The sequence below is a fragment of the Salmo trutta genome, chromosome 32, assembly GCF_901001165.1.
Source record: "Salmo trutta chromosome 32, fSalTru1.1, whole genome shotgun sequence".
Lineage (NCBI taxonomy): Eukaryota > Metazoa > Chordata > Actinopteri > Salmoniformes > Salmonidae > Salmo > Salmo trutta.
In genome coordinates, this window is record NC_042988.1 from 33,222,516 (window position 1) to 33,237,985 (window position 15,470).

The 15,470-nt window shown below is 41.2% G+C and overlaps 1 protein-coding gene across 1 annotated transcript in view; it reads right to left on the reverse strand.

Annotated features, from left to right (window-relative positions):
- The window catches only part of LOC115171761 (nuclear GTPase SLIP-GC-like), a 51,593-nt gene that overhangs the window by 7,269 nt on the left and 28,854 nt on the right, over nucleotides 1–15,470 (reverse strand). Inside the window, exons 23-24 of the mRNA XM_029728888.1 lie at nucleotides 12,177–12,296; nucleotides 11,771–11,921 (exon numbers count right to left, since the gene is read on the reverse strand). Coding sequence (XP_029584748.1) covers nucleotides 11,771–11,921; nucleotides 12,177–12,296 — 271 coding nt within the window. The remainder of the gene's footprint in view (nucleotides 1–11,770; nucleotides 11,922–12,176; nucleotides 12,297–15,470) is intronic.

A 15,470-nucleotide genomic window follows, 5' to 3' on the forward strand; every position in this document is an offset into this window, starting at 1 on the left:
TGAGTAGGGGTGAGTGGTGTACAGTGTGTTGAATACAGTTTAAATAAGTAGGGGGTGAGGGGTATACAGTGTGTTGAATACAGTTTAAATAAGTAGGGGTGATGGGGTGTACAGTGTGTTGAATACAGTTTAAATGAGTAGGGGTGAGGGGTGTACAGTGTGTTGTATACAGTTTAAATAAGTAGGGGTGAGGGGTGTACTGTGTGTTGAATACGGTTTAAATGAGTAGGGGTGATGGGGTGTACAGTGTGTTGAATACAGTTTAAATGAGTAAGGGTGAGGGGTGTACAGTGTGTTGTATACAGTTTAAATAAGTAGGGGGTGAGGGGTGTACAGTGTGTTGAATACAGTTTAAATGAGTAGGGGGTGAGGGGTGTACAGTGTTGTATACAGTTTAAATGAGTAGGGGTGAGGGGTGGACAGTGTTGTATACAGTTTAAATGAGTAGGGGTGAGGGGTGTACAGTGTGTTGTATACAGCATAAATGAGTAGGGGTGAGGGGTGTACAGTGTGTTGTATTCAGTTTAAATGAGTAGGGGGTGAGGGGTGTACAGTGTGTTGTATACATTTGAAATGAGTAGGGGTGAGGGGTGTACAGTGTGTTGTATACAGTTTAAATAAGTAGGGGGTGAGGGGTGTACAGTGTGTTGAATACAGTTTAAATGAGTAGGGGGTGAGGGGTGTACAGTGTTGTATACAGTTTAAATGAGTAGGGGTGAGGGGTGTACAGTGTTGTATACAGTTTAAATGAGTAGGGGTGAGGGGTGTACAGTGTGTTGTATACAGTTTAAATGAGTAGGGGTGAGGGGTGTACAGTGTTGTATACAGTTTAAATGAGTAGGGGTGAGGGATGTACAGTGTTGTATACAGCTTAAATGAGTACGGTGAGGGGTGTACAGTGTTGTATACAGTTTAAATGAGTAGGGGTGAGGGGGTTTACAGTGTGTTGAATACAGTTTAAATGAGTAGGGGTGAGGGGTGTAGTGTTGTATACAGTTTAAATGAGTAGGGGTGAGGGGTGTACAGTGTGTTGTATTCAGTTTAAATGAGTAGGGGGTGAGGGGTGTACAGTGTGTTGTATACATTTGAAATGAGTAGGGGTGAGGGGTGTACAGTGTGTTGTATACAGTTTAAATAAGTAGGGGGTGAGGGGTGTACAGTGTGTTGTATACAGTTTAAATAAGTAGTGGGTGAGGGGTGTACAGTGTGTTGAATACAGTTTAAATAAGTAGGAGGTGAGGGGTGAACAGTGTGTTGAATACAGTTTAAATAAGTAGGGGTGTGGGGTGTACAGTGTGTTGTATACAGTTAAAATTAGTAGGGGTGAGGGGTGTACAGTGTGTTGAATACAGTTTAAATGAATAGGGGTGAGGGGTGTACAGTGTGTTGAATACAGTTTAAATAAGTAGGGGGTGAGGGGTGTACAGTGTGTTGAATACGGTTTAAATAAGTAGGGGGTGAGGGGTGTACTGTGTGTTGAATACGGTTAAAATGAGTAGGGGTGATGGGGTGTACAGTGTGTTGATTACAGTTTAAATGAGTAAGGGTGAGGGGTGTACAGTGTGTTGTATACAGTTTAAATAAGTAGGGGGTGAGGGGTGTACAGTGTGTTGTATTCAGTTTAAATAAGTAGGGTGTGAGGGGTGTACAGTTTGTTGAATACAGTTTAAATGAGTAGGGGTGAGGGGTGTACAGTGTGTTGAATACGGTTTAAATAAGTAGGGTGTGAGGGGTGTACAGTGTGTTGAACACATTTAAATGAGTAGGGGGTGTACAGTGTGTTGTATACAGTTTAAATAAGTAGGGGGTGAGGGGTGTACAGTGTGTTGAACAGAGTTTAAATAAGTAGGGGGTGTACAGTGTGTTGAATACAGTTTAAATGAGTAGGGGTGATGGGTGTACAGTGTTGTATACAGTTTAAATAAGTAGGGGGTGAGGGGTGTACAGTGTGTTGAATACAGATTAAATAAGTAGTGGTGAGGGGTGTACAGTGTGTTGTATACAGTTTAAATGAGTAGGGGTGAAGGGTGTACAGTGTTTTGAATACAGTTTAAATGAGTAGGGGTGAGGGGTGTACATTGTGTTGAATACAGTTTAAATGAGTAAGGGTGAGGGGTGTACAGTGTGTTGTATACAGGTTAAATAAGTAGGGGGTGAGGGGTGTACAGTGTGTTGTATTCAGTTTAAATAAGTAGGGTGTGAGGGGTGTACAGTGTGTTGTATACAGTTTAAATAAGTAGGGGGTGGGGGGTGTACAGTGTTGTATACAGTTTAAATTAGTAGGGGTGAGGGGTGTACAGTGTGTTGAATACAGTTTAAATAAGTAGGGTGTGAGGGGTGTACAGTGTGTTGAACACAGTTTAAATGAGTAGGGGGTGTACAGTGTGTTGAATACAGTTTAAATGAGTAGGGTTTAGGGGTGTACAGTGTGTTGTATACAGTTTAAATAAGTAGGGGGTGAGGGGTTTACAGTGTGTTGAATACAGATTAAATAAGTAGTGGTGAGGGGTGTACGGTGTGTTGTATACAGTTTAAATGAGTAGGGATGAGGGGTGTACAGTGTTGTATACAGTTTAAATGAGTAGGGGGTGAGGGTGTACAGTGTCGTATACCAGTTTAAATGAGTAATGGGGGAGGGGTGTACAGTGTTGTATACGGAGGGGTGTACAGTGTTGTATACAGTTTAAATTAGTAGGGGTGAGGGGTGTACAGTGTGTTGAATACAGTTTAAATGAGTAGAGGGTAAGGGGAATACAGTGTGTTGAATACAGTTGAAATTAGTAGGGGTGAGGGGGTTTACAGTGTGTTGAATACAGTTTAAATGATTAGGGGGTGAGTGGAGTACAGTGTTGTATACATTTTAAATGAGTAGGGGTGAGGGGTGGACAGTGTTGTATACAGTTTAAATGAGTAGGGGTGAGGTGTGTACAGTGTGTTGTGTACAGTTTAAATGAGTAGGGGTGAGGGGTGTACAGTGTTGTATACAGTTTAAATGAGTAGGGGTGAGGGATGTACAGTGTTGTATACAGTTTAAATGAGTAGGGTGAGGGGTGTACAGTGTTGAATACAGTTTAAATGAGTAGGGGTGAGGGGGTTTACAGTGTGTTGAAAACAGTTTAAATGAGTAGGGGGTGAGGGGTGTACAGTGTTGTATACAGTTTAAATGAGTAGGGGTGAGGGGTGTACAGTGTGTTGAATACAGTTTAAAGAAATAGGCGGTGAGGGGTGTACAGTGTGTTGAATATCGTTTAAATAAGTAGGGGGTGAGGGGTATACAGTGTGTTGAATACAGTTTAAATAAGTAGGGGGTGATGGGGTGTACAGTGTGTTGAATACAGTTTAAATGAGTAGGGGGTGAGGGGTGTACAGTGTTGTATACAGTTTAAATGAGTAGGGGTGAGGGGGTTTACAGTGTGTTGAATACAGTTTAAATGAGTAGGGGTGAGGGGTGTACAGTGTTGTATACAGTTTAAATGAGTAGGGGTGAGGGGTGTACAGTGTTGTATACAGTTTAAATGAGTAGGGGTGAGGGGTGTACAATGTGTTGAATACAGTTTAAATGAGTAGGGGTGAGGGGTGTACAGTGTGTTGTATACAGTTTAAATGAGTAGGGGTGAGGGGTGTACAGTGTGTTGAATACAGTTTAAATTAGTAGGTGTGAGGGTTGTACAATGTGTTGTATACAGTTTAAATGAGTAGGGGTGAGGGGTGTACAGTGTGTTGAATACAGTTTAAATGAGTAGGGGTGAGGGGTGTACAGTGTGTTGAATACAGTTTAAATGAGTAGGGGTGAGGGGTGTACTGTGTGTTGAATACGGTTTAAATGAGTAGGGGTGATGGGGTGTACAGTTTGTTGTATTCAGTTTAAATAAGTAGGGTTTGAGGGGTATACATTGTGTTGAATACAGTTTAAATAAGTAGGAGGTGAGGGGTGTACAGTGTGTTGAATACAGTTTAAATGAGTAGGGGTGAGGGGTATACAGTGTGTTGAATACAGTTTAAATGAGTAGGGGTGAGGGGTGTACAGTGTGTTGAATACCGTTTAAATAAGTAGGGGGTGAGGGGTATACAGTGTGTTGAATACAGTTTAAATAAGTAGGGGGTGAGGGGTGTACAGTGTTGTATACAGTTTAAATTAGTAGGGGTGAGGCGTGTAAAGTGTTTTGAATACAGTTTAAAAAAGTAGGGGTGAGGGGTATACATTGTGTTGAATACAGTTTAAATAAGTAGGAGGTGAGGGGTGTACAGTGTGTTGAATACAGTTTAAATAAGTAGGGGTGAGGGGTGTACAGTGTGTTGAACACAGTTTAAATGAGTAGGGGTGAGGGGTTACAGTGTGTTAAATACAGTTTAAATAAGTAGGGGTGAGGGGTGTACAGTGTGTTGTATACAGTTTAAATGAGTAGGGGTGAGGGGTGTACAGTGTGTTGAATACAGTTTAAATGAGTAGGGGTGAGGGTGTACAGTGTGTTGAATACCGTTTAAATAAGTAGGGGGTGAGGGGTATACAGTGTGTTGAATACAGTTTAAGTAAGTAAGGGGCGATGGGGTGTACAGTGTGTTGAATACAGTTTAAATGAGTAGGGGTGAGGGGTGTAGAGTGTGTTGTATACAGTTTAAATAAGTAGGGGTGAGGGGTGTACTGTGTGTTGAATACGGTTTAAATGAGTAGGGGTGATGGGGTGTACAATGTGTTGAATACAGTTTAAATGAGTAAGGGTGAGGGGTGTACAGTGTGTTGTATACAGTTTAAATAAGTAGCGGGTGAGGGGTGTACAGTGTGTTGTATACAGTTTAAATAAGTAGGGTGTGAGGGGTGTACAGTGTGTTGTATACAGTTTAAATAAGTAGGGGGTGAGGGGTGTACAGTGTTGTATACAGTTTAAATTAGTAGGGGTGAGGGGTGTACAGTGTGTTGAATACAGTTTAAATGAATAGGGGTGAGGGGTGTACTGTGTGTTGAATACGGTTTAAATGAGTAGGGGTGATGGGGTGTACAGTGTGTTGTATACAGTTTAAATAAGTAGGGGGTGAGGGGTGTACAGTTTTGTATAGAGTTTAAATGAGTAGGGGTGAGGGGTGTACAGTGTGTTGAATACAATTTAAATAAGTAGGGGGTGAGGGGTATACAGTGTGTTGAATACAGTTTAAATAAGTAGGAGGTGAGGGGTGTACAGTGTGTTGAATACAGTTTAAATGAGTAGGGGTGAGGGGTGACAGTGTGTTGAATACAGTTTAAATGAGTAGGGGTGAGGGGTGTACAGTGTGTTGAATACAGTTTAAATAAGTAGGGGGTGTGGGATGTACAGTGTTGTATACAGTTTAAATTAGTAGGGGTTAGGGGTGTACAGTGTGTTGAATACAGTTTAAATTAGTAGGGGGTAAGGGGTATACAGTGTGTTGAATACAGTTTAAATTAGTAGGGGTGAGGGGGTTTACAGTGTGTTGAATACAGTATAAATGATTAGGGGGTGAGTGGAGTACAGTGTTGTATACAGTTTAAATGAGTAGGGGTGAGGGGTGGACAGTGTTGTATACAGTTTAAATGAGTAGGGGTGAGGTGTGTACAGTGTGTTGTGTACAGTTTAAATGAGTAGGGGTGAGGGGTGTACAGTGTTGTATACAGTTTAAATGAGTAGGGGTGAGGGATGTACAGTGTTGTATACAGTTTAAATGAGTAGGGTGAGGGGTGTACAGTGTTGAATACAGTTTAAATGAGTAGGGGTGAGGGGGTTTACAGTGTGTTGAATACAGTTTAAATGAGTAGGGGGTGAGGGGTGTACAGTGTTGTATACAGTTTAAATGAGTAGGGGTGAGGGGGTTTACAGTGTGCTGAATACAGTTTAAATGAGTAGGGGTGAGGGGTGTACAGTGTTGTATACAGTTTAAATGAGTAGGGGTGACAGGTGTACAGTGTTGTATACAGTTTAAATGAGTAGGGGTGAGGGGTGTACAGTGTGTTGTATACAGTTTAAATGAGTAGGGGTGAGGGGTGTACAGTGTGTTGAAAACAGTTTAAATTAGTAGGTGTGAGGGGTGTACAGTGTGTTGTATACAGTTTAAATGAGTAGGGGTGAGGGGTGTACAGTGTGTTGAATACAGTTTAAATGAATAGGGGTGAGGGGTGTACTGTGTGTTGAATACGGTTTAAATGAGTAGGGGTAATGGGGTGTACAGTGTGTTGTATACAGTTTAAATAAGTAGGGGGTGAGGGGTGTACAGTTTTGTATAGAGTTTAAATTAGTAGGGGTGAGGGGTGTACAGTGTGTTGAATACAATTTAAATAAGTAGGGGGTGAGGGGTATACAGTGTGTTGAATACAGTTTAAATAAGTAGGAGGTGAGGGGTGTACAGTGTGTTGAATACAGTTAAAATAAGTAGGGGTGAGGGGTGTACAGTGTGTTGTATACAGTTTAAATGAGTAGGGGTGAGGGGTGACAGTGTGTTGAATACAGTTTAAATGAGTAGGGGTGAGGGGTGTACAGTGTGTTGAATACAGTTTAAATAAGTAGGGGGTGTGGGGTGTACAGTGTTGTATACAGTTTAAATTAGTAGGGGTTAGGGGTGTACAGTGTGTTGAATACAGTTTAAATTAGTAGGGGGTAAGGGGTATACAGTGTGTTGAAAACAGTTTAAATGAGTAGGGGGTGAGGGGTGTACAGTGTTGTATACTGTTTAAATGAGTAGGGGTGAGGGGTGGACAGTGTTGTATACAGTTTAAATGAGTAGGGGTGAGGGGTGTACAGTGTGTTGTATACAGTTTAAATGAGTAGGGGTGAGGGATGTACAGTGTTGTATACAGTTTAAATGCGTAGGGGTGAGGGGTGTACAGTGTGTTGAATACAGTTTAAATGAGTAGGTGTGAGGGGTGTACAGTGTGTTGTGTACAGTTTAAATGAGTAGGGGTGAGGGGTGTACAGTGTGTTGTATACAGTTTAAATGAGTAGGTGTGAGGGGTGTACAGTGTGTTGTATACAGTTTAAATGAGTAGGTGTGAGGGGTGTACAGTGTGTTGTATACAGTTTAAATGAGTAGGGGTGAGGGGTGTACAGTGTGTTGAATACAGTTTAAATGAGTAGGGGTGAGGGGTGTACTGTGTGTTGAATACGGTTTTAAATGAGTAGGGGTGATGGGGTGTACAGTGTGTTGAATACAGTTTAAATGAGTAAGGGTGAGGGGTGTACAGTGTGTTGTTTACAGTTTAAATAAATAGGGGGTGAGGGGTGTACAGTGTGTTGTATACAGTTTAAATAAGTAGGGGTGAGGGGTGTACAGTGTTGTATACAGTTTAAATTAGTAGGGGTGAGGGGTGTACAGTGTGTTGAATACAGTTTAAATTAGTAGGGGGTGAGGGGTGTACAGTGTTGTATACAGTTTAAATGAGTAGGAGTGAGGGGGTATACAGTGTGTTGAATACAGTTTAAATGAGTAGGGGTGAGGGGTGTACAGTGTTGTATACAGTTTAAATGAGTAGGGGTGAGGGGTGTACAGTGTTGTACACAGTTTAAATGAGTAGGGGTGAGGGGTGTACAGTGTGTTGAATGCAGTTTAAATGAGTAGGGGTGAGGGGTGTACAGTGTGTTGTATACAGTTTAAATTAGTAGGGGTGAGGGGTGTACAGTGTGTTGTATTCAGTTTAAATAAGTAGGGTGTGAGGTGTGTACAGTGTTGTATACAGTTTAAATGAGTACGGGGTGAGGGGTGTACAGTGTTGTATACAGTTTAAATTAGTAGGGGTGAGGGGTGTACAGTGTGTTGAATACAGTTTAAATGAGTAGGGGGTAAGGGGTATACAGTGTGTTGAATACAGTTTAAATTAGTAGGGGTGAGGGGAATACAGTGTGTTGTATACAGTTTAAATGAGTAGGGTTGAGGGGTGTACAGTGTTGTATACAGTTTAAATGAGTAGGGGTGAGGGATGTACAGTGTTGTATACAGTTTAAATGAGTAGGGTGAGGGGTGTACAGTGTTGTATACAGTTTAAATGAGTAGGGGTGAGGGGTGACAGTGTGTTGAATACAGTTTAAATGAGTAGGGGTGAGGGGTGTACAGTGTGTTGAATACAGTTTAAATAAGTAGGGGGTGTGGGGTGTACAGTGTTGTATACAGTTTAAATTAGTAGGGGTTAGGGGTGTACAGTGTGTTGAATACAGTTTAAATTAGTAGGGGGTAAGGGGTATACAGTGTGTTGAAAACAGTTTAAATGAGTAGGGGGTGAGGGGTGTACAGTGTTGTATACTGTTTAAATGAGTAGGGGTGAGGGGTGGACAGTGTTGTATACAGTTTAAATGAGTAGGGGTGAGGGGTGTACAGTGTGTTGTATACAGTTTAAATGAGTAGGGGTGAGGGATGTACAGTGTTGTATACAGTTTAAATGCGTAGGGGTGAGGGGTGTACAGTGTTGTATACAGCTTAAATGAGTAGGGGTGAGGGGTGTACAGTGTGTTGAATACAGTTTAAATGAGTAGGTGTGAGGGGTGTACAGTGTGTTGTGTACAGTTTAAATGAGTAGGGGTGAGGGGTGTACAGTGTGTTGTATACAGTTTAAATGAGTAGGTGTGAGGGGTGTACAGTGTGTTGTATACAGTTTAAATGAGTAGGGGTGAGGGGTGTACAGTGTGTTGAATACAGTTTAAATGAGTAGGGGTGAGGGGTGTACTGTGTGTTGAATACGGTTTAAATGAGTAGGGGTGATGGGGTGTACAGTGTGTTGAATACAGTTTAAATGAGTAAGGGTGAGGGGTGTACAGTGTGTTGTTTACAGTTTAAATAAATAGGGGGTGAGGGGTGTACAGTGTGTTGTATACAGTTTAAATAAGTAGGGGTGAGGGGTGTACAGTGTTGTATACAGTTTAAATTAGTAGGGGTGAGGGGTGTACAGTGTGTTGAATACAGTTTAAATTAGTAGGGGGTGAGGGGTGTACAGTGTTGTATACAGTTTAAATGAGTAGGAGTGAGGGGGTATACAGTGTGTTGAATACAGTTTAAATGAGTAGGGGTGAGGGGTGTACAGTGTTGTATACAGTTTAAATGAGTAGGGGTGAGGGGTGTACAGTGTTGTACACAGTTTAAATGAGTAGGGGTGAGGGGTGTACAGTGTGTTGAATGCAGTTTAAATGAGTAGGGGTGAGGGGTGTACAGTGTGTTGTATACAGTTTAAATTAGTAGGGGTGAGGGGTGTACAGTGTGTTGTATTCAGTTTAAATAAGTAGGGTGTGAGGTGTGTACAGTGTTGTATACAGTTTAAATGAGTACGGGGTGAGGGGTGTACAGTGTTGTATACAGTTTAAATTAGTAGGGGTGAGGGGTGTACAGTGTGTTGAATACAGTTTAAATGAGTAGGGGGTAAGGGGTATACAGTGTGTTGAATACAGTTTAAATTAGTAGGGGTGAGGGGAATACAGTGTGTTGTATACAGTTTAAATGAGTAGGGTTGAGGGGTGTACAGTGTTGTATACAGTTTAAATGAGTAGGGGTGAGGGATGTACAGTGTTGTATACAGTTTAAATGAGTAGGGTGAGGGGTGTACAGTGTTGTATACAGTTTAAATGAGTAGGGGTGAGAGGGGTTTACAGTGTGTTGAATACAGTTTAAATGAGTAGGGGGTGAGGGGTTACAGTGTTTTATACAGTTTAAATGAGTAGGGGTGAGGGGGTTTACAGTGTGTTCAATACAGTTTAAATGAGTAGGGGTGAGTGGTGTACAGTGTTGTATACAGTTTAAATGAGTAGGGGTGAGGGGTGTACAGTGTTGTATACAGTTTAAATGAGTAGGGGTGAGGGGTGTACAGTGTGTTGAATACAGTTTAAATGAGTAGGGGTGAGGGGTGTACAGTGTGTTGTATACAGTTTAAATGAGTAGGGGTGAGGGGTGTACAGTGTGTTGAATACAGTTTAAATGAGTAGGGGTGAGGGGTGTACAGTGTGTTGTATACAGTTTAAATAAGTAGGGGGTGAGGGGTGTACAGTGTGTTGTATACAGTTTAAATAAGTAGGAGGGTTGTACAGTGTGTTGAATACAGTTTAAATGAGTAGGGGTGAGGGGTGTACAGTGTGTTGTATACAGTTTAAATAAGTAGGGGGTGAGGGGTGTACAGTATGTTGTATACAGTTTAAATGAGTAGGGGTGAGGGGGTTTACAGTGTGTTGAATACAGTTTAAATTAGTAGGGGTGAGGGGTGTACAGTGTGTTGAATATGGTTTAAATAAGTAGGAGGTGAGGGGTGTACAGTGTGTTGTATACAGTTTAAATGAGTAGGGGTGAGGGGTGTACAGTGTGTTGAAATTGGTTTAAATAAGTAGGGTGTGAGGGGTGTACAGTGTGTTGAATACAGTTTAAATGAGTAGGGGGTGAGGGGTGTACAGTGTGTTGAATACAGTTTAAATAAGTAGGGGGTGAGGGGTGTACAGTGTGTTGAATACAGTTTAAATAAGTAGGGGGTGAGGGGTGTACAGTGTATTGTATACAGTTTAAATAAGTAGGGGGTGAGGGGTGTACAGTGTGTTGTATACATTTGAAATTAGTAGGGGTGAGGGGTGTACAGTGTGTTGTATACAGTTTAAATAAGTAGGGGGTGAGGGGTGTACAGTGTGTTGTATACAGTTTAAATAAGTAGGAGGTGAGGGGTGTACAGTGTGTTGTATACAGTTTAAATAAGTAGGGGGTGAGGGGTGTACAGTGTGTTGTATACAGTTTAAATGAGTAAGGGTGAGCGGTGTACAGTGTGTTGTATACAGTTTAAATAAGTAGGAGGTGAGGGGTGTACAGTGTGTTGTATACAGTTTAAATAAGTAGGGGGTTAGGGGTGTACAGTATGTTGTATACAGTTTAAATGAGTAGGGGTGAGGGGGTTTACAGTGTGTTGAATACAGTTTAAATGAGTAGGGGTGAGGGGTGTACAGTGTGTTGAATATGGTTTAAATAAGTAGGAGGTGAGGGGTGTACAGTGTGTTGAATACAGTTTAAATGAGTAGGGGTGAGGGGTGTACAGTGTCTTGAATACAGTTTAAATGAGTAGGGGTGAGGGGGTTTACAGTGTCTTGAATACAGTTTAAATGAGTAAGGGTGAGGGGTGTACAGTGTGTTGTATACAGTTTAAATAAGTAGGAGGTGAGGGATGTACAGTGTGTTGTATACAGTTTAAATAAGTAGGGGGTGAGGGGTGTACAGTATGTTGAATACAGTTTAAATGAGTAGGGGTGAGGGGGTTTACAGTGTGTTGAATACAGTTTAAATGAGTAGGGGTGAGGGGTGTACAGTGTTGTATACAGTTTAAATGAGTAGGGGTGAGGGGTATACAGTGTTGTATACAGTTTAAATGAGTAGGGGTGAGGGGTGTACAGTGTGTTGAATACAGTTTAAATGAGTAGGGGTGAGGGGTGTACAGTGTGTTGTATACAGTTTAAATGAGTAGGGGTGAGGGGTGTACAGTGTCTTGAATACAGTTTAAATGAGTAGGGGTGAGGGTTGTACAGTGTGTTGTATACAGTTTAAATGAGTAGGGGTGAGGGGTGTACAGTGTGTTGAATACAGTTTAAATGAGTAGGGGTGAGGGGTGTACAGTGTGTTGTATACAGTTTAAATAAGTAGGGGGTGAGGGGTGTACAGTATGTTGTATACAGTTTAAATGAGTAGGGGTGAGGGGTGTACAGTGTGTTGTATACAGTTTAAACAAGTAGGGGGTGAGGGGTGTAGAGTGTGTTGTATACAGTTTAAATGAGTAGGGGTGAGGGGGTTTACAGGTTAATAACCAACTGGCATTTGATCTAACCTGTTGGAATTAGACAATCCCAAACTATTTGGTCATTACTTCCTCTGTCTAAAAGACTCAGTCTGATGTTCTCTGCCCCCGACATGCCGTCTAAAAACACCTGAAATGTGGGGTGGAAGTTTGGGCTATAGTCATAGTCAAACTGCCCACTCTGAAACAGAAAATGAAAAAGAATATTAGCCAAATATAGACATCAACAGAGAGCTAGAATTTCTGTATCTGGCCATATAGCACTTAGAACTTGTTATCCTGTGGGAACTTCATGGTGTCAGGTACATGCACATAAAAACCACACATCATACCCAACACCACAAACCAGTAGTAGCACATCACAAAGGAATACTCTGAAGGAATTACATCACTACAAATATAGGAATGTATGGTAGTATGTGATGGCTATGCTTACTTTTGGCTGTATCCTAGAATTTGCCACCAGCTCACAGCAGAGACCATATTTTCCTCTAGGACTCAATGTGCAGTTGGAGCTGGTTTGAATGAAAGTACTCCCCCTCTGTTGATGTTCCACCTTCGAAAAATAAAGGTGCATTACTTCAGGGTAAACTGATCAAATACATTCACAATAACAGTTCTGAGAGAAATAAAGTAATGGTAATGAACCATTTTACCACCATTTATCCAGCTAGAGCAATAGCTACAGTGCCTTCAGAAAGTATTCATACCCCTTGACTTATTCCACATTTAGTTGTGTTAAAGCCTGAATTCAAAATGGATTAAAACAATTGTTTTCTCACACATCTACACACAATACCCCATAATGGCAGAGTGAAAACGTTTTTAGAAGTGTTTGCAAATGTATTCACACCCCTGATTACCGAGGGCCTCATTTCCAGGTGAGCCCTGTGTACACAATACACAGTGTGATACAATATACACATTTAAACTATACATCCATAAAATACATGTTAAAATACACCAAAAAAGCAAAAACACAATCAAAAACAACAGTTGCATTTTTAATCTACTAGGTCCTCAATCAACACGAAATTGCCTGAGCGGCACCAAAGCTTCACATTTTAATGAGATTTGCAGATTGTTCCAGCAGTGGGGTGCATTAAAACTAAAAGCAGATTTACCTCATTTGGTGGAGACCCAAGGAACCTCAAGAGTTAACCAACCCTGTGAACAGGTGTTTTTATACTTCAACAATGAAGTTAGGTAAGTCAGAAGTTTCTCCAGTAAAGTTTTGTAAACAAAGAGGGAGTAATGAAGTTACCTATGGGACATTAATGAGGACCAGTGAACCTTTTGATACAGGACACAGTGATGCGTATTAAAACTGTCACCTGTGATAAAGCGAAGGGTGCTTTGGTACCCGGCATCCAAAGGTTTAGGAGTAGTGGCTGCTGCTTTCTGATAAATGGTGCTTAGAATGCAGTCAAGAACTGTCAGGAAAGTTGACTGCACTGTCTGCCTCCTGCTGTCTAGAGAGAGGCATGATCTATCACTATAAAAGACCCTACCTTAAATCTCAGCTTCTTAACTAGCCCGTCAATGTTTATTTTAAACATTTTAAATGTGTCATGGATACTTCCGGTACTGTTGCTCATTCCGTGCACCAGTTGCACCGGCCTCTAGGCACTGATCTGTGTCATTACGCACACCTGGTTTCAATTCCTCACCGATTGTATTTGTATAAATGTGCCCTTTGTTTCTCCAATGGGTTGCCCATCATTGTTCAATGTCCGTTGGTTGTGTGAGTACCTGTGTCTTGTTGTTTTGGCTTTCGTGCCGCTTGTATTGTGCAGATGATTAGGGGTCTCATCCCGTGATGTATCATTTTGCGCTTGTGTTTTCGGGTCTCATCCCGTGTATTTATTCGAGGTACTCCTCGCTCTTTTGTTTATGTCTCAACTCTGTGTTTTGTATACGTGTTTGTTTGGTCTTCGTCCCCGTGCCTTTACATGGCACACTGTAATTTGGGTCAATAAAAACCCCTATTACGCATTCCTGCGCTTGTCTCCCAATCCGTCACACAACTTGACACAACTTAAATTTATTGTCATTCCAAAAGCCCTGATTTGTAGGCTGGGAACCTGCTCGATGCATAAATATGTAAGTAATCTGAAATATTTCTATGAGAATTAGAAAACAGCATACACTTAGTTTTTTACAGCATTAAGTAACAATTTCAAATTGACAAGGACTTTCTGCAAGTCAACAATCAGATTGCAGCTGCAACAGTCTGTTAATCCATAGTGGCAATATTGTACATAACAGTGTCATTTGCGTATAGGTTTTTGCTGATAGACCAATACTATTTATAAAAGTAGTAAAGAGGACAGGTCCCAAAATCGACCCATCGGGCACCTTTAGTAAAATTGAAGTAACTTGACTTAACACCATCAGAAAACACTTGCAAGACGCCTAGTAAAGGCCCATTTCAGACAACCTTTGAATGAGTAGCGGGTGGTCGACGGTATCAAAAGCCTTGGATAGAACTAAAAATGTCAGCACAGTGATTCCTATGATCTAAGCAATTTAATACAAGCGTAGCTGCTGAAAGAGTGCTTCGTCCAAGTCTAAAACCAGACTGATACAACTTGAAGGTCTTAGCTGAGAGTTTACCAGTGATTGTAATATTTTTGCAAGGCAAGATAGTTTAGAGATTGGGCGGTAGTTATCCAGGTCAGAAGGATCCACACCTTTGTAAAGAGGGAGGACATGTGCCACCTTCCAGATCTTAGGGATAGCACCAGAAGCTATTGTTGACTAAAAAAAGGTTCTACACTGAGGGGGGCAGAACTGCAGCAGAAGGGATCAAATCGATCGGAGCTGATTCGCTTGGTTACATAAATTATTTTGCAGGGCACTTATTGGCATAAAATGTTTAAAATGAAAAAAGAGCGAGTGCCTAGAAGTGCATCATTCTCTGCTATTTGTTTAGAGGTGAATAAAGGCCTCCCTCTAGTGGAGCTTGAGTTATTTTCTGAAACAATTTCTTCAGAGATGGCCAGCTGAGTCAAAACACCTCATTTTTTTCTGTTAATTGTCCACTTTCCAGAATTTTGCTGGATTTCCACCACTCTCCGATAGACAATTCAAGCAGTATGTTGACTTTGCTTTTCTAACCAGAGTAAGACATCTATTTCTCAAATGTCTGAAGGACTGCCAGTCACGAATAATCAGTCATTTAAGCCTTAGCCCAAGCTAAATTTCTTTAAATATTTCAGACAATTAATGTGTGAACCATGGGTTAAATCTGTCCTTTACCCTTAATCTGTAATATGGGACATGCTTATCTACAACAGAGTTTAACAGAGAGGTAAAACGTTTAAGGGCCTGATCCGAGTCAGCGATAGAGGACACCTTCCCAATCATACAACCCCAGGTCATACAGGAAATGTGGTTCATTGAAAGTAAAAAAAAAATAAGAAAAAAAGAAATCATTCTAATAATGCATGGACACAATCTAGTTAGCTTAGTATCTCTAATGCAGGCAATGGGACAACTTTCACTGAGCTCATTTGCAAAGATTCCATTGGCTGTATACTTATGAGGGGAGTTTGTCAGAATGACATCCAAAATAGTTGATTTAGGGTGTTTTAAGTTGGGGTGGGTTGATTTAGTTTTCATTTGAGTTAAATTTAGCCCAGGACAAATATATTTCAGTCTGATACTGGCATCAACCAATCCAGGTTAAAATCACCCAATATTAATAATTAGTATAGTTAGACAGCAA